General features: G+C 37.0%; 2 protein-coding genes across 3 annotated transcripts; one reads left to right on the top strand and one right to left on the bottom strand.

Annotated features, from left to right (window-relative positions):
- Positions 1–92: 92 nt before the first annotated feature.
- LOC131771128 (myotubularin-related protein 2) lies at positions 93–12,197 on the bottom strand. 2 transcript variants are annotated; one of them, XM_059086887.2, is made up of 25 exons: positions 12,111–12,197; positions 11,296–11,463; positions 10,628–10,688; positions 10,208–10,299; positions 9,407–9,517; positions 8,788–8,859; positions 7,493–7,522; positions 6,954–7,037; positions 6,690–6,764; positions 6,136–6,210; positions 5,724–5,834; positions 5,401–5,481; positions 5,071–5,162; positions 4,819–4,912; positions 3,957–4,055; positions 3,746–3,805; positions 3,614–3,661; positions 3,413–3,505; positions 2,743–2,804; positions 2,510–2,561; positions 2,146–2,193; positions 1,898–1,945; positions 1,387–1,470; positions 650–697; positions 93–556 (listed from the first exon to the last, which is right to left on the bottom strand). In XM_059086887.2, exons 2-25 carry the CDS (start codon positions 11,413–11,415, stop codon positions 425–427), a joined length of 1,872 nt encoding a protein of 623 aa, XP_058942870.1. In that variant the 5' UTR covers positions 11,416–11,463; positions 12,111–12,197; the 3' UTR covers positions 93–424. The 2 variants fall into 2 exon arrangements, with proteins under 2 accessions (XP_058942870.1, XP_058942871.1); XM_059086888.2 differs by having other exon boundaries at positions 11,296–11,400; positions 12,111–12,177.
- A 201-nt stretch (positions 12,198–12,398) lies between these two features.
- LOC131771135 (MBT domain-containing protein 1) lies at positions 12,399–26,188 on the top strand. Its single transcript, XM_066161267.1, is given in 27 exon segments — positions 12,399–12,504; positions 13,902–13,944; positions 15,650–15,768; positions 15,771–15,821; positions 17,831–17,924; positions 17,927–17,970; positions 18,179–18,239; positions 20,185–20,252; positions 20,254–20,463; positions 20,465–20,509; positions 20,511–20,556; positions 20,559–20,599; positions 20,601–20,657; positions 20,659–20,715; positions 21,410–21,458; positions 21,545–21,639; positions 21,885–22,005; positions 22,008–22,145; positions 22,646–22,791; positions 22,793–22,976; positions 23,629–23,731; positions 24,244–24,280; positions 24,283–24,487; positions 24,973–25,055; positions 25,925–26,009; positions 26,012–26,124; positions 26,126–26,188. Coding segments are annotated over 27 exon segments (2,382 nt in total). The 5' UTR covers positions 12,399–12,480.
- The last annotated feature ends 743 nt before the right edge of the window (positions 26,189–26,931 follow it).

The following is a 26,931-nucleotide window of genomic DNA, read 5'->3' as shown; positions in this document are numbered from 1 at the left end:
AAAATGCAACAATCATTTTTTTTTTTTTAACAAAAACCCGGCTCTATGGGCTATGGTAAATCCGACAGATATACATAACAAGGGAAAACAAATTATGTCACCCTCATAGAACGTATTTTATTAAAAATTAAAAGTACAGTCCATTGATTCATTTACTGTTCATTCTTCGCTTGTCTGAGAAACGTAAATCTGAATGGGACTCTGGTGCAAACAATGTTATCTGACCTTTCATCAGAGAAAACGCCAACTATGGCATTCGAAAGGAAATTTATAACATTTGACGACGAAAAAAATACACCACATGTTTGTGGTAACATAATTCATATTAAAATAGAACGGCTAAAACGGCCATGGCAGACGTCCGTAGAAATAGCCACCGTTTATTCGCGGGCTCTGCACACAACCATTGCTGCAGTTTAATGTGTCAGACCGCCGAGGACTGGGCCCACTGCTGTGATTGGTTGCTATTGACAGACATGGCATCAGGAGTGGAAGGTACTTCAACTGATGTACGAGCCAAGATTTCTCGCTCCAGTTCCTCGCACTTCTGGCGAAGCTGCAGGGATAATCAGGCAGACAATTAGTTGCAAACCCACTTCGAACGCCAGTTTTAAGTTGATCGATCCCATAACCTAAATTGCGTCCTTACCTGCTCACAGAGGAAATGTAACTCTCGGCTTCTCTGCTCCTCAGATTCCTTCAAAACAAGAGGTAAAAAAGCAGACCCTTAGTATTAGCACTTTGGTACGAGCGTTTTTCGCCCGCGGTTAAGTGCGAGCCATTGTGTAATGGTGAAAAATATCAAGTGCCAGACCCTCAACAAACCTCTCCCCAACTCGGCTAAAATCTTCTTACGGGCAAACAGACGCGCGTTTTTGTTCGCCCCTTCCCAACTCCTTCTCTCATTAAATCCCCCCCCCCTCCTTTCCCCTGGTTATAAGCTTGTTTGCATGAAAATGGCCATCGGCGAAGGTACTGCCTTATAAACATCTTCGCTTCTAGGCCCCAACTTTTGTTCGAATTGTTACCTTTAAATAGTCATGTTCAAAAAACTGAAGGGAGGTAAGATGGATGTGGAAATCCTCGACAAACCCACAAGAAGAAAAACGAGGTCAAAGAGTAATCTCATTTTTTTCTGTTCCCAAAAGACTACGAGCAGTCCCAACTTTTCGGTGTAGTCCGTAGCGTGAGCCAAAAAATTCAGTAAAAAAAGAAAATGAAGATACCGCGCCGCGCGGACCTGAGGGAGGAGGCATACCACTTTTCGCACAATAATGCTTATATGGTATTTCAAGGAGTAAACTTGCGAACCTTTGCGAAGCAATGAACGTCTGCCGATTCCTCCACATCGGACAAAATGAAATGTGTAAATAAAATCACTCCTACCTGCGGTTGCATTGTGGGATTCCAGCGAATGTAATAGCGAGTCCACAGATCCAGTCTTCTCATACTAGCAACAGGAAACAAAACCTGAAAAGAAACCCCAAAAGGAGTATTACTGAATGACTTTTTTGCGGATCTTCTCACTGACTGACGAGCCGACCGACCGCACAACGACCTGACTAACTGCCTGACTAGCCGACCGACCAAGCAACGACCCGACCAACTGTCTGAATGATTAATTGACAAGCCGGCTGGTATGCTAGACGAATTCTACGTCTGCACCACAGCCGTTCCTCACTTTGCGTGGCAGGTGCCTGAGTTAATCGGGCGGGGTGAGAATGTCACGCACGAACAATAAGTCACGCGTGTCTGATCTCTCTTTCACGTCTTACTTGCGTTCTTTTAGCGCGCCTGCGATGCAGGTTACATGACTAACTGCTTGGGAGTATAGTGTACAGTAATAGAGTAAATGGTTTGAACCCAGGGGTAACACAGTGTACAGGGTTGTACTTACATGCTGATGAAGATGTGGAGCATACAAGGGATTCTTAAACTCCATGAGCTGAAAACGTAGGCAAACGATTCCATTAGTGACTTGAAAGAGCCGGAGAGATTAAAAAAAAACAAACAAACAAACAACTGGATATTATTTCAAAGTATGTTCGATTGAGGCGATGAAATCCACCGTGTGTAAACTTGCGGTTCTGTCTGCCTTACTTGACTGGTACTTTGACGAAAGGAAAGAAAGCTCAAGTTACTTACACGTGTGTTAATGTAAGTCCACAGAGAAACAGTCTTAACTTTCACGTCCTAAAATGAAACAAAAGTGACAAATAAGGTAGGAAAGAAAAGAGATCGGCGAGCAGGCGAGGAGTAGCAATTACAAATTGAACACAAGCTAGCGTCTTCACTCCAAAAAAACAACTCACTCAATGCGGATAAAATGGACGAAACAAGGCAGCGAGCGTATATGTTGTAGTTAAATTTTATCCTTGGTTCAAATTTTATTTTCTTTCGTTTCTGGGTGTTGTAATGTATGATAATGAGTTTGAAACAAAGGAAAATAAAATTTGAACCAAGGATAAAATTAAACCACAACATATATAAGCACCAACCCTACACTCACCTCTTTAACTCTTTGGTACTCTGAGTTGTACAAGAAAGTACCAAACAAGCAGCTGAAAGATAAAACGAGTAAAAAATATTTAGTGTTAAAACCCTTCCCGACAAACGCGAACGAGTTCCAGCTGAGAAAAAAAAATGCAAAACTGAAGCTTAACTGAGACTAACGTTCCATAAGTTTTCAGTGTCTCGGAAAATTAGAATAAAAGGCAGATACAAGGAACTGATTGCTGTTACCTTGTAAGATGATCCAACACAGTTATCAAGAAATGTTCGTTGAACTCGAAAGCACAGGGAAACTGAAAGATAAAAACAGAATACAGTCGACTGGGTGAGAGAGTTCTCACAATGAGTGTCGTAGCGTGAAGGACTATTTTACCCTTCCACTCCCACGATCATATTAGTAATTCTCCATACTGTTTGTCATACAATTCTCATGATGTTATATTGGAGAATTTGGTATTGGATCAACTGATATCCCCTAATTGATATTTTTCTTTATTCTCGTCACTCGTCTGCTTGATGTTGTTTCAAAATTCAGTGTAAGGAGTAATTCAGTCTTGGTCACTCATGGGAGTTAAAGGGTTAATCTTTCTCAAGAAGACTTCCATAAAGCACGCAGAACTGTCTTCGAGAGCAGTGAAATAAGTGAGACAAAGTCGAGATCGAGTGTTTGGAGCAGAGGGATTTGAATTCAGGAGCGGAAAGTAACCGACATTGCATTGGTTTCACTTCAATACTCCTTTTGACTAGTGTACGTACACCACCGAGAAAGACAAAACGAGCGGAAGGTCTCGATGAGTTCTCAATAGTTGCTTGTGATATTTTCCTTTGCTCCGATTGGCTGTTGTGATTACTTTGGTCGTGGTTTTCCACACTCTGTTGAAAACAGCTCTATAACACAAACCTGTTTGGTGACTTGCCACACACAATCTATGAACTGAAGGAATACTGGCGAACGCTGGTCATCTGCGTGATTCTTGTCTCCGTGGCCATAACGCTAAAAATTTCAGAGAACAGTAGTTAGTTAGTGAAAACAAGCAAATGAACAGACTAAAAACAAAAACAAAAAGGAAGAGGCGAAGCTATTAAGTGACCAACCGTATACCTGTTGAAATTTATGTCCAAAACTTGTCCACTCTTTCTCAATCAGAACCTGTAGTGAAATTACAGGCAAAACTAATGCAGTATTCTTAAGAAACACTGGATGGCATTTCACAGAAAATATTTTAAAATTTACCTCAAATCCTTCAATGGTTCTGTAGAAAGGATCAAGAAGAAGCATAGCGAGGGCGGTAAGCTAAGGAGACAAAGAAACACACATTATCGTTACCACCTAAAACACAACATACAAATGAATGAAATAACGAAACGTGCGTATATGGAAAAAAGGCAATCCCAAAATTTGAGCAGCGCGCAAGATCGCTGACCAGCATTGCCTTTGGTCTCACCTGCGACGTTCTATCCCAGCCGTCACTGCAGTGCACAACAACTGACATGCGACATCTGTCCACGGCATCAGCTATTTTAACTGCACCAGAAAGAATGACCTAAAATTGATTTTAAACCAATCAGACAGTCAGCGAGATCAATAACAAAACTTGCGTGACATCAGTAGTTCCTCAGCCTAGCAATCAGTCAGTCAGTCCTTTAAACGGCGAATCGTTCAAAAAGTTAGTGAGCGAGTCCGTCAATGAGTCAAGAAACCAGCCAGCCTACCAGTTCAGTCAATCAATTAGTCAGTTCATTGGTCGGTTCGCCGGTCCATTGGTCAGTTAGTCAGTCTGTTTGTTTGCGAGATAGTCAGCCGGTCTGTCAGTCAATCAGACTATCGGCCCGCCAGCCAGTCAGTCAGTTTGTCAGGTTGTCAGTCAGTCAGTCAGTCAGTCAGCGTCAGCGCTTCGTCAGTTGATAATACTAAATTGCCCTGTTATATTCTCCCACCGACGCAGCACCACAATTTCTTTGGAAACTAACCCCCTTAATTCATTTAGACAATTAGTCGGTCAACAAATCGTTTCACAAGGCTCGCGCTTGGCGAAATACGATCTTTCAGAGCTGTTTTCGAATAGCTGCCTACTTATACAGTGTTATCAATTAATTGATAACTGGCAAACTGGACCCTGCTAAGATTCCAGAGATATCTGTTTGTATTAATGAAAAACGGTAATATAACGTTTTGAAAATTTTAATGAAGTAGGGATTTTGCGCCTCACTTGTATACTTTGGGCCGTCACCACCCCCCTTCCCCCCCCCCCCCCACTACCCCAATGTTTCAAGACCTCTAAAGTGTTATCTTCTTAGTAATTAGACCTTGATGTAATCCAGCCAATGAGTGCCCTCCAGGTTTGTGAGCCAGTGAACATCGTCAATTGTAGGATAACAGATGTCTTTAAGTTTACGCAAGCTATAAACGAAATAGAAAATAGAAGGGGTGGGAATGCAGTTTTACTGATAACTGAACCCTACATGGCAGTGTAACAAGCACAAATGGCATTACTCAGAAATGGTTTAAGGAATAGTCAAAACTGAAATACAAATTTACTAATTCACCGCATACATTACCTTTCTCTCATGACATGAATGTTTGCAATATCCAAGAAAACTAACTCTGTGTTCTGGTAATTCTCTTGCATTTCGTACCCTCCTCCTTTAGCCTGAAATTAACGTCACAGAAATTCAGAAAATTTTAAAAACTTGTAGCTTGTACTAGGCTCTTGAAGAGTGAAGATAAAAAAAAATGAGCTGGTTAGAAAAAAAACAGAGGGTGCCTTTTGAGTGACCAGTTCCCCATGAATTTTTCTCTTGTTTGGCCTGCTTTTTCACTCGTCCCTACAAACTGACAGCCACGAACAGGCTCTGAAACTTGCAAAATTCGAGATCCGTTCAAAATACCTGATTTGCCAGAGCGTTTATCTTAGGCCTTGCATCCATGATGATCAGCTTGTGTCCTCTCGCATTGGTATCTAGAATGGCCTGGTAACAGAAAAAAAAACACTATAATGACTCCTTTCAGCTACGTTTCAAGTTGGCAAGACATAACTTAACAAACAAGGTTCTGGACTGAAAGTCGGAATCATCCCAAAAATGGCTGATCTTTAAAGCTCAATGCCAACAAACAGGAAATGGAGAACCAAAAGAACTGTGACCTTCAGTTCGCTCTCAGTGGTCACGGAAGGCTTACTACTGAAAACCTAAATAAAATTAATGTATCTGACCTGAAAATATTTTTCATCATCTTTGTTTCTGGTTTTTCCAACAAGACCAGCGTTAGGCTGACTGGCTCGAGTAATAGAAGCAGAGTTCTTTGGATGCACCCAGGAGAGTACCTAGAATAATTGAAAAAAAAAAAAAAAAAAAAAGAAAAAAAAAAAGAAACAAGAAAACAAAGAGAAGCAGATGTTTAAAATATTAACAAAATGTAACAAGTCCTTTGTCCTACAGCTACTCAAAGGAACTGAGTGTCCAGGTAAGAAACTGATACTTCTATTTATCTCCTAATTTCAAACAAACTTAACTTGAATGATTTAAATGGAAAGTTGTATGATTTTTGTTCTTATTTCAAGAACTGCACAATAACTTGGCTATCTTTGCTCTTGGATTGAAAGAGTTGCATACTAGTTAACTCACTGGAATTCTCTCTCTGCTGCGGAATGCAGAAACTTTCTTTAAATCTTCATCTGACACAGAAGCAGGTACTGCAAACTGGACAGAGCATAAAGCATCAGTAATCAGTAAACATCCTGGGGAAAAATATTGAATATATCTGATTGCATCAACACCTTGGCCAAGCAACACAAAAACGAGTCAGTAACTACATGAATAAAACACTGTCCAGAGTAGTTTCAGACCACACCCACATGGCCAGACAGGATCTGCTTTGGAGGAGGTGAAGTGTCCCTAATTATAGTGATTTCCACCACTACACACCCAGGGTCAAAGAAGTAATTAATTCCCCTTACAATAGCTCTTCACTCAAACAACATCAACACAGATGGTGGGATATAGCAGTGGCACTTCCTGAAGGCAGCTCTTTGTCCACTGTTTCCAATTTGAGCTAGAAATTTGTGTTGCAGCTTTCATGGTATTATCTTTATTTGATCATTCATATCATTTGGAAATTTTGAGCCTGATTTTCTCCAGAAAAAAAAAGACATTACAAAATAAGCATGTAAAATTCATACCAGAGCAGGATAGGTATCACACAGCTCATATTTTTCATTAATTCTTGTGATTTGCCAACACTCATTGGGTACATTCTGTTAGAAAACATAATATTATGTAGTGTCTGTATCACATCACAAAGAATAAGAACAAGTAACAAAAATTGTCAAGAAAATAAATCAAAATTAGCAGTGGCCATATGTGTGGTGTAGGAAGTCTTTAATACCATATATACATTGTTACCGTGGTGCCTATTGAGCTTATACAGTGTATTTCAGATTTACCTGTCTTTGAAACTCTTTTTCTGGATCGTATATATCCCATCCGTTGATATCAAATCTTTCTTTGTAGGAGAAGGCAAAGAAAGGCTGTGAACCAAAGGTATCTCAAATAAATTAATAATCCTTGAACATGCACTAAGAATCCAGTCTATGAGACATGAAGAATACTGGATGAAACCCTGCCTCAAGTGTTTTCCATGTCTAGGATTTGTTAAACAGTCTACCTTTAACTATTAAAACCCAAAGAGTGACTATAGCACGTAATTTCTTCTCACAGTTATACTGCTGAATCATCCATTAAGGTCATGAGAATAAAGGAAATGATCACCAGCCTAAGAAGATTTGATTGTTAAATGAATTCTCTTTGTCAGTATCAATCGAAAGGAAATGTATTGAAAAGAGAAGAGAGGATATTGAGATTTTCTTTATTAACAGAAAAATGCATGCATAGAGTTACTTTTAACAGTAAGAACTCGTAATGCACCCCCAGCACAACAAACAGTTTAATTTTATTAATAGTAAAAATAAGAATTTATCCGTACCTTTGAATTTGTTGCAGGAAATGCATAAACCTTGATGAAAATGAAAACATAGGAGAGAGTTTTAGATCTGACTATGAGTAGGACTATGAGTTTTCTCAGTAGGAGTACTACACATGCTTCACAATGTGACAGGTCACACTAACTCTGAAAAAGTCCTAGCCGACCTGTCACCAACTAAGATTTTTTTCTGGAAATCTCAGATAAAACTATTTCAGGAACACACACAAAAAAAGAGAATTTCAAAGAAGGTATCTTCAACAGGGCTTGGCATCAATTTGTGAAGTGTTTTCCTAATTCTGAAAAAGCTCTTGTGTGTTACATCATGTTTATCTAAAGTTATAAATTTGTTACGAGGGGCTAAGTGCCACTCTATTCCCAGCCAAAACTCTTGGTCGTAGTCATACTCATAGTCAGATCTCAAGCTCTCTCATGATGGAAGATTACAATAAGCAGTCTACATGTATACATGCCACAAAAAAATCTTGAAAATTTCATTTAACCTTTATACATATGTACAGTATACTGATAATTGCAACATTTCTTAATTTGGTACATAATTGTTTTACTTGCAGAAAACATGTTACTGTTTAATAATAGGAACTGCATTTTCACCAACACTTTGATGTTAAAAACAGATATTGACAATAGATTGAGCACTGTTCTCTATCATCATTAAATAGTTTCTGTGATTTTATTAAAACATGCAACTTTAGAGAGGACTTCCATATTCTTCTCAACCATCAATGAAAGAAAGTAACCTTAAACCCCATATCAAGTGCCATCTGCAAACCTTATGTTGCACAGGTGACTTGCGCGGGTGTACATTGTATCAATTGACTATCATGTGACATAAGAGACCACAAATCACACCACCATGGTACACAGTTTTTTTCTGGTTTACAGTAAGAGGTCATAAATCACACCAACATGGTACACAGTTTTCTATAACCCCACAAAGATGGGCAAATCAGGGAAAATGAAAAGAATTTGCCAGTATAGAAAAAAATTGATTTTAATTAAAGTGTTTTAAGCTTGTTTCATTTTCGTTTCCTTTGTTTTTGTATTATTACAGCATTATTTAATATACATGGTTCGAAGTTAGCCACAACTCAGTCTCGTATAATATAATCAATACCAACCAGAACTGAATACTTTCAGTAAAAGACAATCAACCAAATATCAGCCTTGGTTGGTAAATATCTTAATATCTTCTTGCCTAAAACTGCTACAAGATTTGAGCTTCAATAATAACCTGTCTAGGCATCAGAATCATTACAGAGACTCAAGATAAATACCATAAGCTTGTCATAGATTATTCGTCTAGAGTGATTCTCTTGCTTGTGTGCAAAACGTAGATTTCTCATGTCCTGGGAATGAATATGAAATTATTTTATGAGAAGTAACAGTTTGGGAAGGTGGAGGGGGGGGGAGGAACCTGGACCCTTCACTTATCCCCTCTATAAGTTTCCTTAACCTTGCTTAAAAGCAGAATCTTGATGCACTGATTGTAATTCAATAATAAAAGATGGGGTATACTAAACTAATTTTTGAACAGCGAGCAAAAAAAATCAAGGGCCAGTATTTTCTTAAGGCAAGAAGTACTACTGAGACAACCTAACAAACAATTGTGGTAAAATTATTAACTGATAAAAATGATCAGCATTAAAAATAGCACCCCTTTTCTAGTAAATCATTGAAAAGAGAAAAGTCTACATAATTTCTTTTAACAGGTAGCAGTAGTTTGCAAAAATACCAGACATACAGTAAGCATAAACCAAAACAAAAAGAATATTCACAGAGAATTAGTATGTATATTTAACAATGAATTTATAAACTCAGCCCAGGCTGAATATTCTATGAAGTACTGAGCATTAATAGGTACTGACGAGTTTCTTGACATTCAAAAGACCATACCTTGCAGTACAGTTCCAGACCATAGGCATTTTCACCTCTACTGGTGGTCCCACCAATCTTTTCTACTCGATAAATGGTACCAAGAGGTACTTCTACTGTAAAGGGTGGGTCCTAATAAAAGTGAAATGATTTCAAGAATGATATTCAACATCCAATATTGGTGGTCCAGGCAGGTAAATATTTAATACTGTAAGTTGTATTTACAATATATCTTACTAGAATCCTAGAAAATTATGAACAGAACAGAGCACCTCTTTCACTTGAATATCAATGATTGATACAGCTGCAATGGCATATTTGGGCTTTGAATTTCTAGATCATTGAAATTTTTACAGGGACACAGTTCTATTCTACCTTAAATTCTATCCAATATTTTTCAAAGTAAAATAACAGTACCCCCCAGTTGGGTAAATTTGTCTGATGCTAAGATAATCAATAGTTTCATGCTGAAGGTAACAACACCGATAATCATGACTCATCATTTCCCTCATCCTTTTGTACCACATATGCTCCATTCCACAATGAAGTACAAATATTCAAAACATGCTACTAATTCTATATTCTGAGGATCACACTTGGTTTGGTCAAAATAATAATTTAGAGTACTAATTAGTTATCAATACAACTTAAAATGCCACAGTAAATTTAAACTCCACCACAATAAAAGTAATGCCAATACATAGCAACAGTTGTGAGCAACATTATCAATGCACTCAACATAGTAACTCTCATTTAAAACACAATACACTCAACATAATAACTCTCAGTTTAAACACATTTTAGCTATGTATAAATTCTTACATCATCTGCCTTGAAGTGAAGCCTGTAATTTGTAATCTGAAGTGTACCACGTACTGGTCCAGAGAAGGGACACAAATAGGTAACTTCTTTTGCTGTTGATGCAAATCAAAGCATGCTCAAAAAAGCTACATCACACCAGCATAATGCAGCCTTAAATCAATAAGACCTCTTCCTTGTGGAGGAGTGTATGTGTGAGCCTTCAAGTTCAGTATCACACTCTTTGTCTTATCTTACCAAAAATTCCTAAGCTATTATGCTCAGAATAGAAGCAGTCCACATAGTTAATGATATGAAAGTCTGGAATCCAATCACTAAGTCACAAATGACATACCAATTTCACATCTCAGTTTTTGTTAATAAAGTAATTTGTAAGATTTGAGCATCTTATTTGTTTACCAGTAAACATAAAGTGATAACTACCATTTGCTTGAGTTTTCTCCCCATCAAGCAGTTTGAGGTCACCTTGAGAGCTGGGGTCAGCCTAAAATAATCATATAACAATCATTAGTAAAGTACAAGTTAACTGCTGCCTTCTTCTTTGGAAGGAGGGTGCGCAGAATGTCCAAGGGCTTTCACTATAGTCAGGTAGCTGTAAGATGGAGAACCACCACTAGGGTTGGCAAATCTCCACAACCAGCTACAAAAGTGTTCAGGACTGCTAAGAAAAGGCTGCTACTGAACTTCTCAAGAACTAAAAGAAACCAGCTGTGATGAAATTTCAACAATCCACATAACCAGAAGGGCTGCTCATTTTCTGGCAATAACAACTGTGTTTAATTGCCTTATTTAACATAAATGTGGTCAGATCAATTTATATAGTGAAATGAATATAATGATAATACAAATACATAATACAAATAAACATAATGGTTTTTTCATTAACCAGCTCCCTAACTAAGATTGAAAGTGAATACCCGAGTTTATTTTGAAACTTACCCTTTTAAACTACTGATAGTTTACTTTGGTAAAAGTTATCAAATAATTGTATTAGACATGATCATTGAGAATCACAAGAGCTTCTCCAGATTCAATGAAGACAATTTAGCTCCCTAAAGGTTACCACTCTAGATTCATCAAATATGACTTACTCTATCTCCTGAATTTCCATCTTCAGAGGGATCATTATTAGGTGAATGTGCTCTGTGTTGGGCAGAGCTTCCCTCAGGACCTTTTCCTTGTGAAACTCCTTTCATCTGGATATTGTTCATGTACAAGTTCTTAGAATTTGTTGTTTACATCACCTTCAAAGCTACAAGCTTTATTGAAAAAAATATATTTACTAAGTACACATTAACCTTAGGAGCAAAAACATGAAAAAGTCATTTTTGTCTGAATTTATGAGGCTACAAGCATAATACAAACTTAAATGTTGGATCCATCACAGAATTGAAACTGCAAGTTACACACCTTTTTTTTGGCCGAGCACATTTTGAGAATTGAATGGATAGTTTGGGTGGATGAACCACCACTAGAGGTAAGACACCAGAGCAAAATGTATATGCACTTATCAAGGAAGTAACATACGGCCAAAAGTTGCCTAATCATTGGATACTATTCACAAAAATGTGCCAAAACATAGTAGGACTAAAATCATTATGTTTGAAAATACACGAACCTTTTTCGATTCTGAGTTATTTGCTTAGAAAATTTTGAAAAAAATTGAGCCTTTACTACGTCGAATTACTTTAAACAGCTTAGTATCTGGGTTTTTGACATTTATACACACTTAAACATTGTATTCTTCAAAGAGAAATAGGTAAGTATGTCACTCCCTCCCACAAACAAAACATCTACCAACACAACTTTACACCTGTTTCGTAGCCTGAACATCAGTTAGCAGTCGAAAGGTAAGAGTAAGAAAAAAATATCCACAATAGTTCAAAATTGGAGTCGGATTTCTCACCAGAATTATATTGTTCCAGCAATTCTTAAAGAGTTTTCTGAGCCATATTGGATATTTGGGATCAGCTCAGCCTCGGTTGGAATGTGGTCGTGAGAAGTATGGGTACGAATGACATCAGAGATATATCTGCTTAACTTTTTCGGTCACGCGAATTTAAAATTGAACGCAAATGGTTAAGATAGATTCAGACAGAAAAATTAGACAAGTCAGAAATTGTTTGATTTACGGAATTTCTAATAAAAATATCAAAAAATTTCGATGCGATTTCTTTAATTAAAATTAAAAAAACTCCTATTATACGTCATCAGCGGCAAGCCCTTTGAGGACTGGGCATGACGTTCGCCACGAAAACGAGGTTGGATTCTCAACGATGGCGACAGCTGAGACGCGAACAGTGAGTATTTCCTTCGAATATTTTGTTCTAATTTAACAACAAAAAGATTATGTGTTCTGCTGAAGAGTGGTTAGATTATTAAATTAAGGATTGCTCAAAATTTTGGTCTAAATTTTCCCTCGTTATGTTGTGGTTCGTGAACAAATTCTTTTTCGGGAAATTTTTGCTCGTCTGAACAATGGAAATTGACATGAAAACAGAAGCTCTAAGCCAAGCAACACCCAAAAGACCATTCGTATTGATGGCAAGATAGCAGAAAAATTGCTCTAGTTTAATGTCAAATTAATGGAAATTGGTCTCAACGTATTTTGAGGTTGTTCAGGAATTGTTGTGAAACATCTGTCTAATAGCATACATGAGTTCGCTTAGAGTATTTGTTTACATAATTTCGGTTTTGAAATAATGTTTAAGGAAACGGTTTTACAAACTTCTTCTACAAGAAAGCGCAGTTGAACTGTGAGAAGACGTTAGTGTCCAAGCGTATTTGAAAACCTCTGTTGATGTCGCAAAGAAACTGAAAGGTGACGGGGGTTTAAGTGAATAGTACTTTAGACAAAACTAAAACACTCATTATCTTCTGGACCACATTTATTGAAAAAAAAATCGATCTTGCCATCTCTGTTCCTTTCATTTGAATGATTCGAATTCTTTACTTATCCTCCCTCTTTTATTTCTGGCTATTTATAGAATGTATACTTATAACTTTGGAATACCTGGAACCTACTTGAAGATTTAATTTTTTTGACTGATCCCTGTAACATTCATGTTAACACGAAGTTGCATTTTTGTCGTCCGTAAAAGAACATATATGTGGATCAATTAGGTGTTATAATGATTTTACTGCTTGTATGATTGTATTCTTTTTATTTTAGTTATGTATGTATGGAAAGTGTTTTTCCTTTGAGTAAAAGGAGTAGTCATGTAGATCTTGAAATATCTTAGATAATTTACAAGGTGGTGTTGATTCTTACACGTCTAAAAATATCAAGATGTCATAAAACTCGAGTTTAATTGTATGTTTTTTGTTGTTTTAAAACTGTAAAGCATTGTTTTAAGGTGTTGATGACCATATGCATTGACTTTAAAGGAACAATGATCTTTTGAACATGCCCTATAGATAGTATTTTTCCCCATAGGCAAACAATCATGTATATATATCAGCATATTGCTCTACACACTTCTTGTCTATGTGTAGATATTGAAATGTCTGTTGATTTGTTGTTGTTGATCCTTGCAAATTACTCACAAAAACAGAAGATTGATAGAAAACTCAAACATAATTGTGTGGTTGTGGTTTGAGAATGTTAGTGACATATTTATTAATTTGAATGAAATTAAAAGGGTGAGATTTGCTTAAAATACCTTCTATTCATGCTAAATTTTGTTTGAAATTGTAGGAAGAGAAAGTCTCAGAAGAAAAAGTCTCAGAAGAAAAACCAGGTTAGTTACTTAGACAGTTCAATAAAAGATGTGACATACTTGTGCTTTTGATCATTAAATGAGATGGTTTGTTACATTTATAAGGGAGTTACAGGGCTACCTTAGAAAAAAAATGATTAACCCTACAAAGGGCTGATGGAAATATTGTATTTAGTTTTTATGCTTCTCAGCCACTTTTTTTTTGGGATTATATTTAATTGAGTTCTTTTAGCTTTGCCCTTCAGTCTGATTTTTACCTTTCTTAAGATTTTAATCTACTATTTTTTCAATACTTCACTGTATATCAAGAGATGTTACTAAGTATATCTTTCTTTCACTCAAAATTTCCTTTCTTATTTTCACCATATTTCTGTGGCAGCCATTTTAAATTAACCTTATCTTTTAGTTACCTTGTTTCAACATAAATAAACCATGTTATACCTATCTTGAATAACTAAAATAATAGATACTACCCAAAGTCAACAAAATATGAAAATCTGAACTTAGTATTTTTAAAACACTATGTTGTAAACATGCCCAAGACTTGACTTTTGTGTCTCTATAAATTAATTCACTGGTGTAGAAGAAGTCAATTTGACACATATATATTATACTAACCCTTTTCAATAGCTTGAGGACATTATGTTTTGCCATTGTTATAAACCATTTTTATTTATACTTCCTGGATGATAATCTTATCTTTCCTGATGCAAAATGAGTGACAATCATATGACTCATGTGACTACCCCTTCTCATTTAAATATGCTGCTACATGTAGCAATGTTCACAAGGATCATGGTTATACATTTGCCAAAAGATGCCAAAATGTCATTGGTTTTTGTGAATCCTGGTGATTGTAAGGATCAATTTGGAGACTTCCTGTGTTGTGTGAGGGTTTAAATACATGATTTTTCCCACTTGTTTTCAAGAATCACCAACAAAAATTTTTATTCCAACTTTAGAAAGTCAAAACCTTATCAAAGTATACACAAATATTAGATTCAATTTTTTTATCACAAAGCTATATATTTTGAAGACAATTAATCTCTCTCTGCTATAGTAAATTTGATTCTTGACCCATATTTATTTTCCACTCTTCAAATGTAGTTCATATATCAATGTTGAATTACAAAATGCATGTCAGGTCAAATGATTTTTAGCAAATTTATTCAAGCAATTTCATAAATTATTTTTTTCCAAATATAATTGTACCAGCCTTAGTAATTCTTAAACAGAACAACTGCAAATTATACCAGACTGAATGTAACCTAAAATATATGTTTAAACTTGATATAAATGCTGGTGTTTGATGTGAATTAAGTTCCAATGATTTAAACTAGTTTTGTATGTATTTTCTGGTATTCTAGGTCTAGGATAGCATTATTTTCAAAGGATGTAGAGTAAATTCAGTCTAGCTTAAAATCAGTGTTATTTGATTTCCTCTTAAGCCTACTACATCAATATTCAACTGAAGGCTCAAGCTCTTTTGTGAAACTGAGTTAAGATCTCTAATTGTGTATTGAAATTTTTAAATTGTGTTTCATAGTTTTGAGTGAGCCTGTACTTTATAAACTCCAAGGTTTCTTTGGGCTTCCTTATTATTTCTCTGCTAATAGTTAAGATACTGTGTATTGGTAGTTCTATAGTGGCAGTCATGTTAGAAAACATTTGCAAGAATAGAGATTTGTATTAACAATTACATTCAGTGCTGATTTGATTTGTGTAGGGAGCAATGACACACCATTACCAATGAATTCAGGGCAGCTGCACGAGAAGTCCCAGCAGAAGAAAATGTGGACATGGACACAAAAGATGAAAAACCAGCTGGTAATGCTGCTCAAGTATCGGATGAAACAAGTGTAAAAGCTCCTGTAGAACAAGAACAACCAAATGTCAAGGTACTGTTCATGAGTTGTTGTTGGATATGAAAAGAACCTTCTGATTTAATCTGGCTCAAGAATGTGTACCATTCCATTGTGGTGCAGAATAAAACAGTTTGGTGCAAGCTTCCTTTCATAATCATCCAAAATTGTGGTCATTCATGGAGTTTAAATACAATTATATAGGAATGACAATTAAAACAAAAACCATTGGTTGTACACTGCTCTCACTCCCCATGTTGATCACAAGGTTTCGATTTGTTTTGGGTCAAATTTTTTCCATTGATCAAAATTTTTCAAAACAAGTTTATTTTTATTTTTTCCTTTGTTTTCATTTAAGATAATGAATGCAGAAGAAATTAACTTAAGATCATGAAACTGGTTTGACGAATTTTAAACCAAGGGAAAAATTGAACTACAATTTATTCATGAGTGTTTTTATCTGAAATTGAAAAACAGGAGTCAAACAGGTTTGCAGAATTTTAAATCTAGAAAAAAAAAATTGAGCCAACATCATGCACACAAGTTTATTTTAAAACTTGCTGATAAATTTGTAATTCACTGATTGATCTTCAAAGGTTGCTAATGCTTGAGTTTTCAACAAAGATTTTGCCAACATTGTTGTGATATTTTCCACAAATATCTGTTTCCATGGTGGCAGTAAAAAGAAATTGAAAGTGGCACAGTAGGAGGTGCCACTTTTCCTTATTTTTTAAAGTGTTAGCTATGGGAAAATTTATACCATTTTAATTTCAAAATAGGGGAACTTTTTGTTTTAAATTTATGTTTCTCTTTTTTGCCAAGGAATAAGGAATGTTGAATTTATTACTTCAACTGGTCCAAAGTAAAAATCAGTTGTCAATGTTTGAACAATCATACTACATGCATATGTGTTCTCATATGTTATAATTCTTGGGTTTTTCTCTGATCTCAATAATCTACACAGATACACTACATTTAACTTTCAAATACAAGGTTAGTCTAAAAATAGATCAAATGGAAGTTTCTGTATATACGTGTATATGAAGGTCAAAATGTAACAACGTTTCCTTCATTTTGGTAGATGGTATGAATGATTTTATTTGTATTTTGAGGGTAGAAATGAAAATTGAATTAAAATCCTTTCTTATTTGCTTGATAACTGATAAAATCATTTATTTCTTCAAAGTGATTCAACATAGAATGTTGCTTTTCTTTAGTTTCTCTGTGTTCAGTTCTTTTTTTGTTTGGGAAACCATTTCTATTGAGTTTCTTATGTTAGTAACAAGTACATAGTGGATTGACAAGAGGAATTTATAATTTATTTACAATCTAAAGAAACACTTTTTATTTATGAGAAATCTTATTGTACCTTGCTTTCTTAAAGAGTAATTAAATTTCTGGTTATGATTAAAACTCAACTTGAAGTGCAATGGAAAAGATTTTTCAAAGCCTTACAGCTTATTGTGTAAAATGAAATGACCATTCATGGCAATTCTGGCCAATTTTCCTACAAATAAAATAAGTTCAACAACAGTACAATTATATGACTTTATAATTTGAAGAGAGCTTAAATCATCAATGCCTTGTTTTTCGTAGAAGGGAAATACTAATTTAACGTGTTAAAAAACTGTGAGATGTGGATGAGTGAAATACGTTTTTTTTTTTTTTTTCCATGTAACTTGCCTTGATTGAATACTTATTATAAACATTTCCAGGGTATGACTCATTTTAGTTGCACTTGGATATTTAATGGTAATTAACAAATATTCACCAAAGTGAACGTGACTGGTTGGTTTAGTGTATACAGCATGGATACCAAAAAAAGTTTATTTCTGTCAGTGTACCCAAAAATGGTGGGAAAATGAAATTTGTTAATGCCAATTTTGTCTCTTGAACTGCTTGGAGGTGAACAATACTTGATAATCCCTACTGAACTAGCCAATCAGTGTGGACAAAAAGCACCTTTCACCATGCATATTGAGTGAATTATTAGTTGTTACAGGTAGTTACTTAATATAATTATTTGGACTTGGACCATTTTTTAGGCAGAAGTTGAGGAAGAGAGGCAGGGAGAAATCCTGGCTTTCTATGGTGAAGAAGAAACCCGTAATTATGACAGCCCAGATCCAGGCCCTGCAGTGGAAAAGATGAAGGATCCACCCAAGAAAAGCCAACAACTGAGGAGGTTGGCTAAATAAATGTACTTATATTACGTAGTGTGCAGAACAAGTCAATGATTTCAGCAACAGACCCCACTTTTTATGAGTTAACTGGCATAATAAATATTAATATATTTATATCATTATAAATATAATATTTTATTTGGCTCTTCTCTCTTTTGTGGAAATCATAAGCTAGATCTGACTAGAAAATGTTTTTCTTCTTGATTACAGGTTAAGGAAGAGAAACCCAAAGAGGAAATTCCAGAGGAAGAGCCACTCCCCGAAAACATGGGTAATGTCGGCTTTTGAGATATAAATCACTCATTGTAGTTGATTATCAACTTGAAGATTACAAGGGTGTATTGCTTTCCCTTGTGGAATAAGACAAGCTGCTTTGCTTAGCAATGGGCATTTTATCTGAAGTGAAGTTTGGGTACCAGTCCAACTTGCATGGCTGGAGGGCCAATCTTTTATGTAGAAATCATTCCACAGCTGTGATGTTCAATTTTGGCTTGATTAACAAAATTCAAGTTGATAACCAATTACAGATAACTTTCTGCTAATGGACACTCATAAGCAGACAGCTCTACTTGCAGACAATTTTTTTTCAATTCCCCTTTTGCCTCATAGTTAAAATCTTAATTAACACTTTCATGTAAGCAGCACTCTCCTGTAAGTGGACATGGACACTTTTGAAAGTTTTGTTTACATTCTCATGTAAGCGGACACCCCTTGGATAATAATTTACTCTTGGCAATAAAATTTGTCCTCAATTTGTATATCAACAAAATATGACCTTTGACAGAGCAAATCTTTATTTGTCCACAGGAAAGAAAATTGTCAGTTCCTTTGACATTAACAAGAGTCCAACCTAACACTCATCCACCCTATTTTTCTTCTGTCTGTGTATGGGAATGATTCTTGTAGGGGACCCTTTTTTTCCAATTACCAAGGGTGTCTGCCTATGAGAGAGAATTGACTGTATTTAAGCGTCTCACAATTCTTGCGGATTCGGCATTTATTTGATAGCTGAACTTCAGAACCAACTCACATTTGTTCTGTATTGTCAGTCAAGCATCGTTAATCTTTAAGCTCATTCATACCTAAACAGTATTAAATGGTTTTGAAAGTTAATGAAGTATTAATAATTATAATAGCTTTGAAAATACTCATTTAAAGTCATGGTACAGCTATTAATACATGTAATGAAGTAATCTCTTATTAAATTACCAAGATAAGACAAGTGCCCTGATTGGTCATGAACCTATCCTTTATTGCATGTGTGAAGTTTATTTTATAAAAGCAATAGAGCACACTTTCGATTGTTTTATTTGACATAATAACCCAAACAGGATGTTGGGAGAACAATTCAGGCTTATGATTTAGAAACCTTTCTTATTTTTGCTCTACTTCATACTAGGGTTGTTATGCCAGTAAACCTGATAGAAAATGAGGCCTATTGCATAATTGAGTTACAAAATCCTTGGCTGTTTATTTCTTAGGTTAATAATCAACCAAAGAAAAGAAGTATCATTCTGTTACTCTTACAATGAAGATGTCATTCTCATCTTCGCTTTTGAATTTAATCTAAACTGATTCAGTTGTGTAGTGGTGATGAATATAAATGATGAATCTCTAAATGAACAAATTTACTCACCATTAGTGAAATGAAGGGTGTCGGTAGACCTATCCAAAGTGGCATGTGGACTGTATTTTTTTTAATTTGTTATCATCTTAAATTACCCATACTTTATGATTAGACAAGATCACCTAAAGGTGCCTGCTCAGTGACATGTGAGCCATTTTCCATTTTTGGATTCCATGGTCAACCATAATTAAACAATAACAATTAGTGACATCCTGCATCAATTTCAATTTATTTTGGACATTGTTTTTACATATGAACGAAGAGAAGATGAATTTTTTATAACTGTATGTACAAACGCTGAATCATTCTACAGTCACTTTGAATATGATACTTCCACCTAAACCATTAGATGTTTTTACCACTTGGCTATGTTCCTCAAAGTTGTTTTCATGCATGTGTGGGCTGCTTAAAAATGTTTCGTACAAATTATCTAATTAGTTATAGCTTAAACCCACGATGCATTCAACTATTACTATTATGGTCCAAAATTTCTTTAAAGTTGAGATTAAATGCTGAATATACCTTAAAATGTTCCTTTAAATTTAACCTTTTCTAATGTCTAACACAGTAACTGTTTTGTTCGATACAGCCAAGTGTGAATTCTGCCACTACATTGGAATAAGGGAATCCTTTTTCTCAAAGTCCAAACGCTTTTGTAAAAATGGAGTGTGCGAAAAGATACTCATCTGCATCCAATATTAAACAGAACGCAAAAGGAGACAAGATTGGGACTCCAAAAAAGAAACACAGAACTTCAGACAGACACCATAAAGTTTCTTTAAAACTCGATCTTCTTTCTAACCTAGTGACTGTTTTGTCCGATACAGCAAAGTGTGAATTCTGCTGCTACATTGGAGTAAGGGAACACTTTTTTCTCAAAGTCCAAACGATTCTGTAAAATGGAATGTGCAAAACAGATACTCTGCATCGAATATTAAAAAGAAGTCGAAGGGAGAAAAGATTGAACTCCGAAAAAGAAGCACAGAACTTCGGAAAGACACGCAAAACAATACAAATGCGGCGGCAGCTGCTGCTGCTGCTGCGTCGGCAACATCGTCCAGCTTCTACTGCAGCAGCAGCAGCGTCTGGTGTCCAAGAAATGAGTCAAGATGGGCAGCAGGTAAGGCAACATTTCCACAAGCCCATGAACCCCTCTAACTCCCATGAGTCATCAAATTGTCATTTCTCCTTGCAATAGTAATACATTATCCCGAAAACAGGTAATGAGAAGAGATGAACTTATCACCTGAAGTGTGTTATCTTATGTAATGCCAAGTTCTCCGAACTGATTCGAAGGAAAGTTATAGCAACCAGAGAGGAGAATTGCTAATTAGATCTTGGGAGTTAGAGGGATGGTAGATTCATCACGATTTGTGTCACTTGTATTCTATTTTATGATTTATCTACTTTTTTCCCCCTTTTTAGTAGGATTAACCCTGATCAGCATGAAAAATCAACGCTAGATTGTTCTACGATGTACAGATACACATAGCTTGGTGTAACTGAAATTCTGTTAACCCTTTACTCCCTAAAATCAGTATGTATCTTCTCCATACTACTCTCTAGACATTTCCTAAGGTTCTGACAAGGAGAATTTGTTCAACAATCAAGAGCTTCTTAAGTTTGTGATCATCTCCTTTATTCTCATGACCTTAATGCTTGATTTAAGGATGATACTGTAAGGAGAAATTATATGTTAGTCGCTTTTAGGGGTTAAAGGGTTAACGTGTTAATTCTCTGGGAAACATTGCAATGTATTGCGCATTTAAGTAGAAATTTTACAGCTCACTTTTGACATTTCGCACACATTTCAGGAAGAAGCAGAAACGTCGGGAGCAAGTGCGACCCCTTTGTCTCGAGAAGGTAAATTCTGTCAATTCAATTCATCGCCTATTTGTTGTGACCTCATTTTTCTTGAAACATTCCTCTCTACTTTTCCTTGTACAAAGATGTTGGTGAAAACTGGCAGAATCGTAGCTTTGACTGGACAGAATACCTCAGAAAAACCGGAGCGAAAGCTGCCCCTACTCATTTTTTTGAGCATGTAAGTTTGAATTGAAACTGTTGGTTAAGGTGTTCGTGAATGAGCGATAAATGCCCAGTTTGGGACCACCAGCGCACAAGTTGCACATTTGAAGGGCTTAATGCGCGGTAATGCGATAAATTGGAGGTCTTTAAGATCACGAGAGGGGTGTTCATATTTCTTGTAAACAAAGTAATCCTGCTACTTATAGCGGAGAATTCTATATCGGAACCAGAGCGGAGCTGACATCGTTGTATTGTTTCTAGGTAAGTCTGAGTCCTTGTTTGAAAGGCGTACATGTTGGCATGAAAGTGGAAGTCGTAAACTGCAGTATGGATGTCGTAGACGATACAGATGTTGCTTTTTGGGTGGCGACCGTGATTGAAATCAGCACTACAGAGTCAAATTACGGTATGAAGGGTACGAGGTAAACCCTGCTGGCGATTTTTGGTTTGATCTGAGGTCAAAGAACATCCATCCAGTGGGTTGGTGCGCCAAGAGAAATAAACTGCTCATACCGCCTCCAGGTATGATAACTTTGCACTTTACACCCTAACATCGGCATGCACATTATCCATACTGTTCTGTACACATTTCATAAGGTGTTGGCAAAGAGAATGTGATTAACAATCAAGAGCTTCTTTAGCTGGTGATCACCTCCTTTATTCTCCTGACCTTAAATGTTTGATTCAGGGGTGACATTGTAAGGAGAAATTAGATGTAAGGAGGTAGTCAATCCTATCTAGTGAAATTTTTGTGTACACGTGGATTACATCTTGAAACGAAAGGCAAGCCAGCGGGAAAAGGTTCAAGACCATATTTTTGTTACTAAAGAAAAAGTCACAAGTAAAAATTCAATAGACTTGAAGAAATTTCAAATATTTTTCACTCTGGATTTTTTTAGAATTCTCTATCCATGCAGGACAACTCCTCAAGATTCTAATTCAGGAGGGAAATTTTGAACGCAAGTCTCTCCTAATGGCATTTTTAGTGTAAACTTTTTCTTAGTACCTTTTTTGTTGTACAGCTATCAGAGAGAAATGCGCCAACTGGAGGGACTACCTCTTCAAATGTCTCTCAGGAGCCAAGACTTTTTCGGTTGAATTTCTTCAACAACTGCAAAGCCAATCTTACAACAGATTCCAGAAGGGTATGAAGGTGGAACTGGCCGAATCGTAAGAATATGTACTCCATGTGCGTGGCGACCATAGTTGATGTGATCGGAGACCGCCTGAGGATGCGATATGACGGACTGGATGACGATGTGGCTGAAGACTTCTGGTGCCACTACCAATCGGCTGAGATTCATCCTATTGGCTGGTCATCCTTGGTTGGACATACTTTGCAGCCACCCATTGGTAAGTGTATGTCGTGATGCCATGATGAAGTACGGAACCGCTCTCTGTTTGTGCGTCAAGCGCGTGTGATGCGTGGGAATTACACGCCCTTCCAGGGCGTGTAGTTACGCGCGTGCATATGAGAAATTGCACGCGCGTCTTTCACGCGTGAAGTGCGTGGGGTGACGCGTCGTATGCGTACGTAGAATGCGTCAAGGATGAGTATCATTATGAAGTTCAATGACTTCAAGTGCGTCACTGGCACTTACAAGACTACTTGAAGAAGAGAGCAATGATAAACCATTAAGGGACGGGAAAACCCAAGAATGGGGAGAATTAAAACGATCACCAATGACAAATCTGTTAGGCTGGATTTCTTTGGGATACCTAAACTACACATTTTTGTATGGCTCCTAAATCATATAACAAGTTTTTTTCGTTATCTCGAAAACTTTGCAAGGGTGTTTAAGGGTCAAGATAATGCTCTCCCCCGCGTAAATCTCTCGAAAATGTTTCGCCAACGTTTTTCACGTCTACCCTAAAAGCAATCCATCTTTAACTTTCTCCTATTCTGACTATCCGTTCCCCTGTCGGGATTTTGTATATAGGCTTATGGGCGTCACAGATATCTTGGTTTTTCTTAACACACTATGTGCGTCTAATTGTCATTTAGGCTGGAAACACAGTCTCAGCAAGTGGAATGAATTCCTGGCGGATGATTTGGCAAACTCATTAGATGCACCTCAGGAATTTTTTGTACAGGTAAGCGTCTCAAAGTATATTTAATTTCTAAGGCTTGTAAGTGATTATATCTTTGAATGAAAGATACTTAAGTTGTGCAAATTATATTAAAATATATTATTTTCCAAATTTTAATTCAGTTTGTAAACCTCGTGGTACAGCAACGGACTTACAAATATTTTGAGCAGGAATTTGGAATTCGCAACACTCTATGTAACATGTACTTGTTAGGCCAAGGCGTAATATTTCAGATAGGCTCTGTTGGTGGCTCCGGTTGTCTTGTCAAATCGCAAAAATGTATTAACCCTTTTGATTATTAAACAAATTCTCTTTGCCAGCAGAACTTAGGAAATGTTTAGAGAACAGTATAGAGAGTATGCATGTTGATGTTAGGCTCTAAAGGTTTTAAGCAAAATTATTGCAATATTAAATTACTTTTCCCCATCGATTGAAAATTGCTCCAAAATTGAAGCGTATCACAGAAGATAACGTGACGCGGCTCATCGATCAAGCTTCATTTTTTCATTTTTTTTGTTTTTATTTTAAGGACTCCTACGGGAACAGCCCCTGGCGTTCACCAGTTTACAAAGTGGGCATGAAATTCGAGGCTATCGACCCGTTCAACCCGAGTCATGTGTGTGTAGTGACGGTGATCAAGGTGCTGAGGTTCAATTACTTCGTGCTTGGAGTCGATTCCCTGGCCACTTACTTTGTGTGTCACGCGAACTCAATTAACGTGTTCCCCTGCGGATGGGCTAAGGCTCACGGGCTGCAGTTACACCCGCCCAGAGGTGGTATATGCTTCTGTTTTTTCTTCTAGAGAATTAGTTTTTTTTCCGTGGAACAATCGAAGCTTAATAAGCGGACACACCGAGAACGCAAGATAGGTGTCTGCAACTGAAGTTAAATGCTCGTAAGCATGGTTCAGTGGAAATGTAACGATGGCTGGCGGCACACGGTAACACAGCGGTCAGACGTCCGCTCATGTGTGAACTTTGAAACGGCTAAGAGGCGGCCAAATTTGTTGTTAAGAGTTTTTGCCGGTAGGAGCTCAATCAGGTCTGATGAAGACGGTCGTAGATAGAGCAGTCCTTTAACCTAAGAGTGCCGTAGAGTGTTTTCACATGGAAATGCCAGTGACGCACCAACGCGTCGCTAAACAAAAATGAGTACAACATTGGGTCGCCGAAAAATAACTAGTGTCCAATCTTCCACTCAACTTCTTATTAATTTCGAAAGACACATTGTAATAACGCCTTGATTTTGACCCGTTTAGATTATACCCAAGAGGCTTTTAGCTGGCCTGAATATCTTGCCAAGACGGGTGGCATCGAAGCCCCACCTCAGCTCGTTCGACAGGTAATAACTACTTGTAACCCTTAAGCGCTCATTGAAGAAGGCGGTATGACCAAGTAGCTAGGTCGCTGGACTTGGAATCTCGTGGTGCCGGTTCACGTCCTCCACCCTGCCACTCACTATGGATTTGTTCTCGGTCGCCCCGAGTTCAACTCTTCGGGTGCGCTTGTGTAAATGGCCATCTGGTCTGCCTCCCGCCAGTTGGGATTTTCAAGCACTTAATGTTTATTTGAAATATTTGTTTTTCTCTCTTTCGCGTTGTAACGAGCTTAGAGGCTTGCAATAAACTTTTCTTTGTCAACGTTCAAAGGGAAAAGTTTTTAATAAGACTGTGGGGTTGCGTTAGTGAAGGAGTATAACAAGAGAATCGAGTTGATAATGTAAAGTGGCCTCCTAAAGCAGACTTTTCGAGCATTAGCCCTTCGTTAGAGCAAGTAGTTATTGTTTCGCTCCCCTTAACCCTTTCACTCCCAAGATCTAATTAGTAATTCTCCTTACTACCTGCCATACAATTCTTATGATGTTACTGAGTTCAGAGAATTTGGTATTAGCGTTCAACTAATAATCCCATGATTGATATTCTTCTCTATTCTCATCACCTGCCTGCTTGATATTGTATTGATATTGTAAGGAGAAATTCTGTCTTGGTCACTTGTGTGAGTGAAAGGGTTAACTCTCCCAAGATCTGATTGTTAATGATCCCTTCCAGCTTATGCACATTTCCTTGTAAATTAGCAACGAACATTTTGTGTTAAATCAAGATAACTTTACCTGATAATTTTGAATATTCTCATTACCTGTTTGCTGGATACGTATGGATATTATAGGGAGACGTGACAGTTGATCGCTTTGGGAGTTAAACTGTTAACCAGTTTCATCTTTCATTACTAAGGAGCAAAGGGGGTGCCAACAATTTTAAAATTGGAACCAAACTTGAAGCAGTGGATCTGCGCGAACCCGCCTCATCTGCCCTGCAACAGTAACAGACCTCAAGGGACCCTTGCTGAGAATCCATTTTGACGGCTGGACGAGTCCTACTGATCAGCTGGTGGATAAAGATTCGTTGGATATTTTTTCCTGTCAGTTACTGCACCTCTGTTGATCATACCCTAAAACCCTGCCAACCTCCAGGGTGAGAATTGTTGTGTTTGTGGATCGTGTCTGTAAGACTGTCTTGTCTGCCCGTCTGTGTGTCTTTCTTTCTATGTGCATGTTCCCATTATCTGTCTGTCCTGTCGTTTTCCGATGTACCGCAAGTGCTAGTTTGAAAAGAAATTATTGAATAAGCCAACGGCACCTTCCTTCTGCCCTTTCTACTCAATCCGTCTTTGGCCAATTCAGAAAGCAATGTGCTATTACTTCCCTTCTTTTGCTATCATTGGGTCGAAATCGTTGTAAAGTTTTTTGCAAGAATACAATGTGTCGTTAAGAATGGTTCCAATTAAATTATCTTATGGGTTTCGAATTAAGAAACAATTGATACTCGTAATTTCATTGCGGTAATTCAAAATCAGGCTGCTCCAGTTAACCTTTGGTTAAAATCCAATCCAACAAGCTTAAGTTTCGTTATGAACTCTGGGTAGGTAAGTGTGTGTTGAAGTCTTCTTTTTTTCAACTCCCTATCAGCCACTAATGTTTTCCTCTGTTTCGATTAAAATGTAGTACTTAGCAATGTTTTGCTGACATCTTTGTGGGGAAAATGCAGTCAAATCTCTCGTCTGTTTGTTTACTTTTATGCAGAACCAATGCCTGATAATTTGTCGAACGTTTACGGTCCCATTTTACGGATGTTCGGGCCGTCAATCAGTGCCCATGACCCCTGAGTAGGCCTGTCCAAAGACGACCAATCCGCTGACGACGATGTGCAAAAGAAAAAAAG

Source organism: Pocillopora verrucosa, chromosome 14 (genome assembly GCF_036669915.1).
Source record: "Pocillopora verrucosa isolate sample1 chromosome 14, ASM3666991v2, whole genome shotgun sequence".
NCBI lineage: Eukaryota > Metazoa > Cnidaria > Anthozoa > Scleractinia > Pocilloporidae > Pocillopora > Pocillopora verrucosa.
The sequence above is the reverse complement of the archived record's forward strand: the minus strand, read 5'-3'. Positions and strand labels throughout refer to the sequence as shown.

Excerpts from the sequence above, each read along its gene's own strand:
- LOC131771128 (XM_059086887.2), bottom strand. The coding sequence starts at position 11,415 with ATGAACAATATCCAGATGAAAGGAGTTTCACAAGGAAAAGGTCCTGAG. Across the intron at positions 5,163-5,400 it reads TAAACGCTCTGGCAAATCAG|GCTAAAGGAGGAGGGTACGA; the intron begins GTATTTTGAACG and ends CGTTAATTTCAG. Across the intron at positions 4,056-4,818 it reads ATTGGCTGGATTACATCAAG|GTCATTCTTTCTGGTGCAGT; the intron begins GTCTAATTACTA and ends AATCAATTTTAG.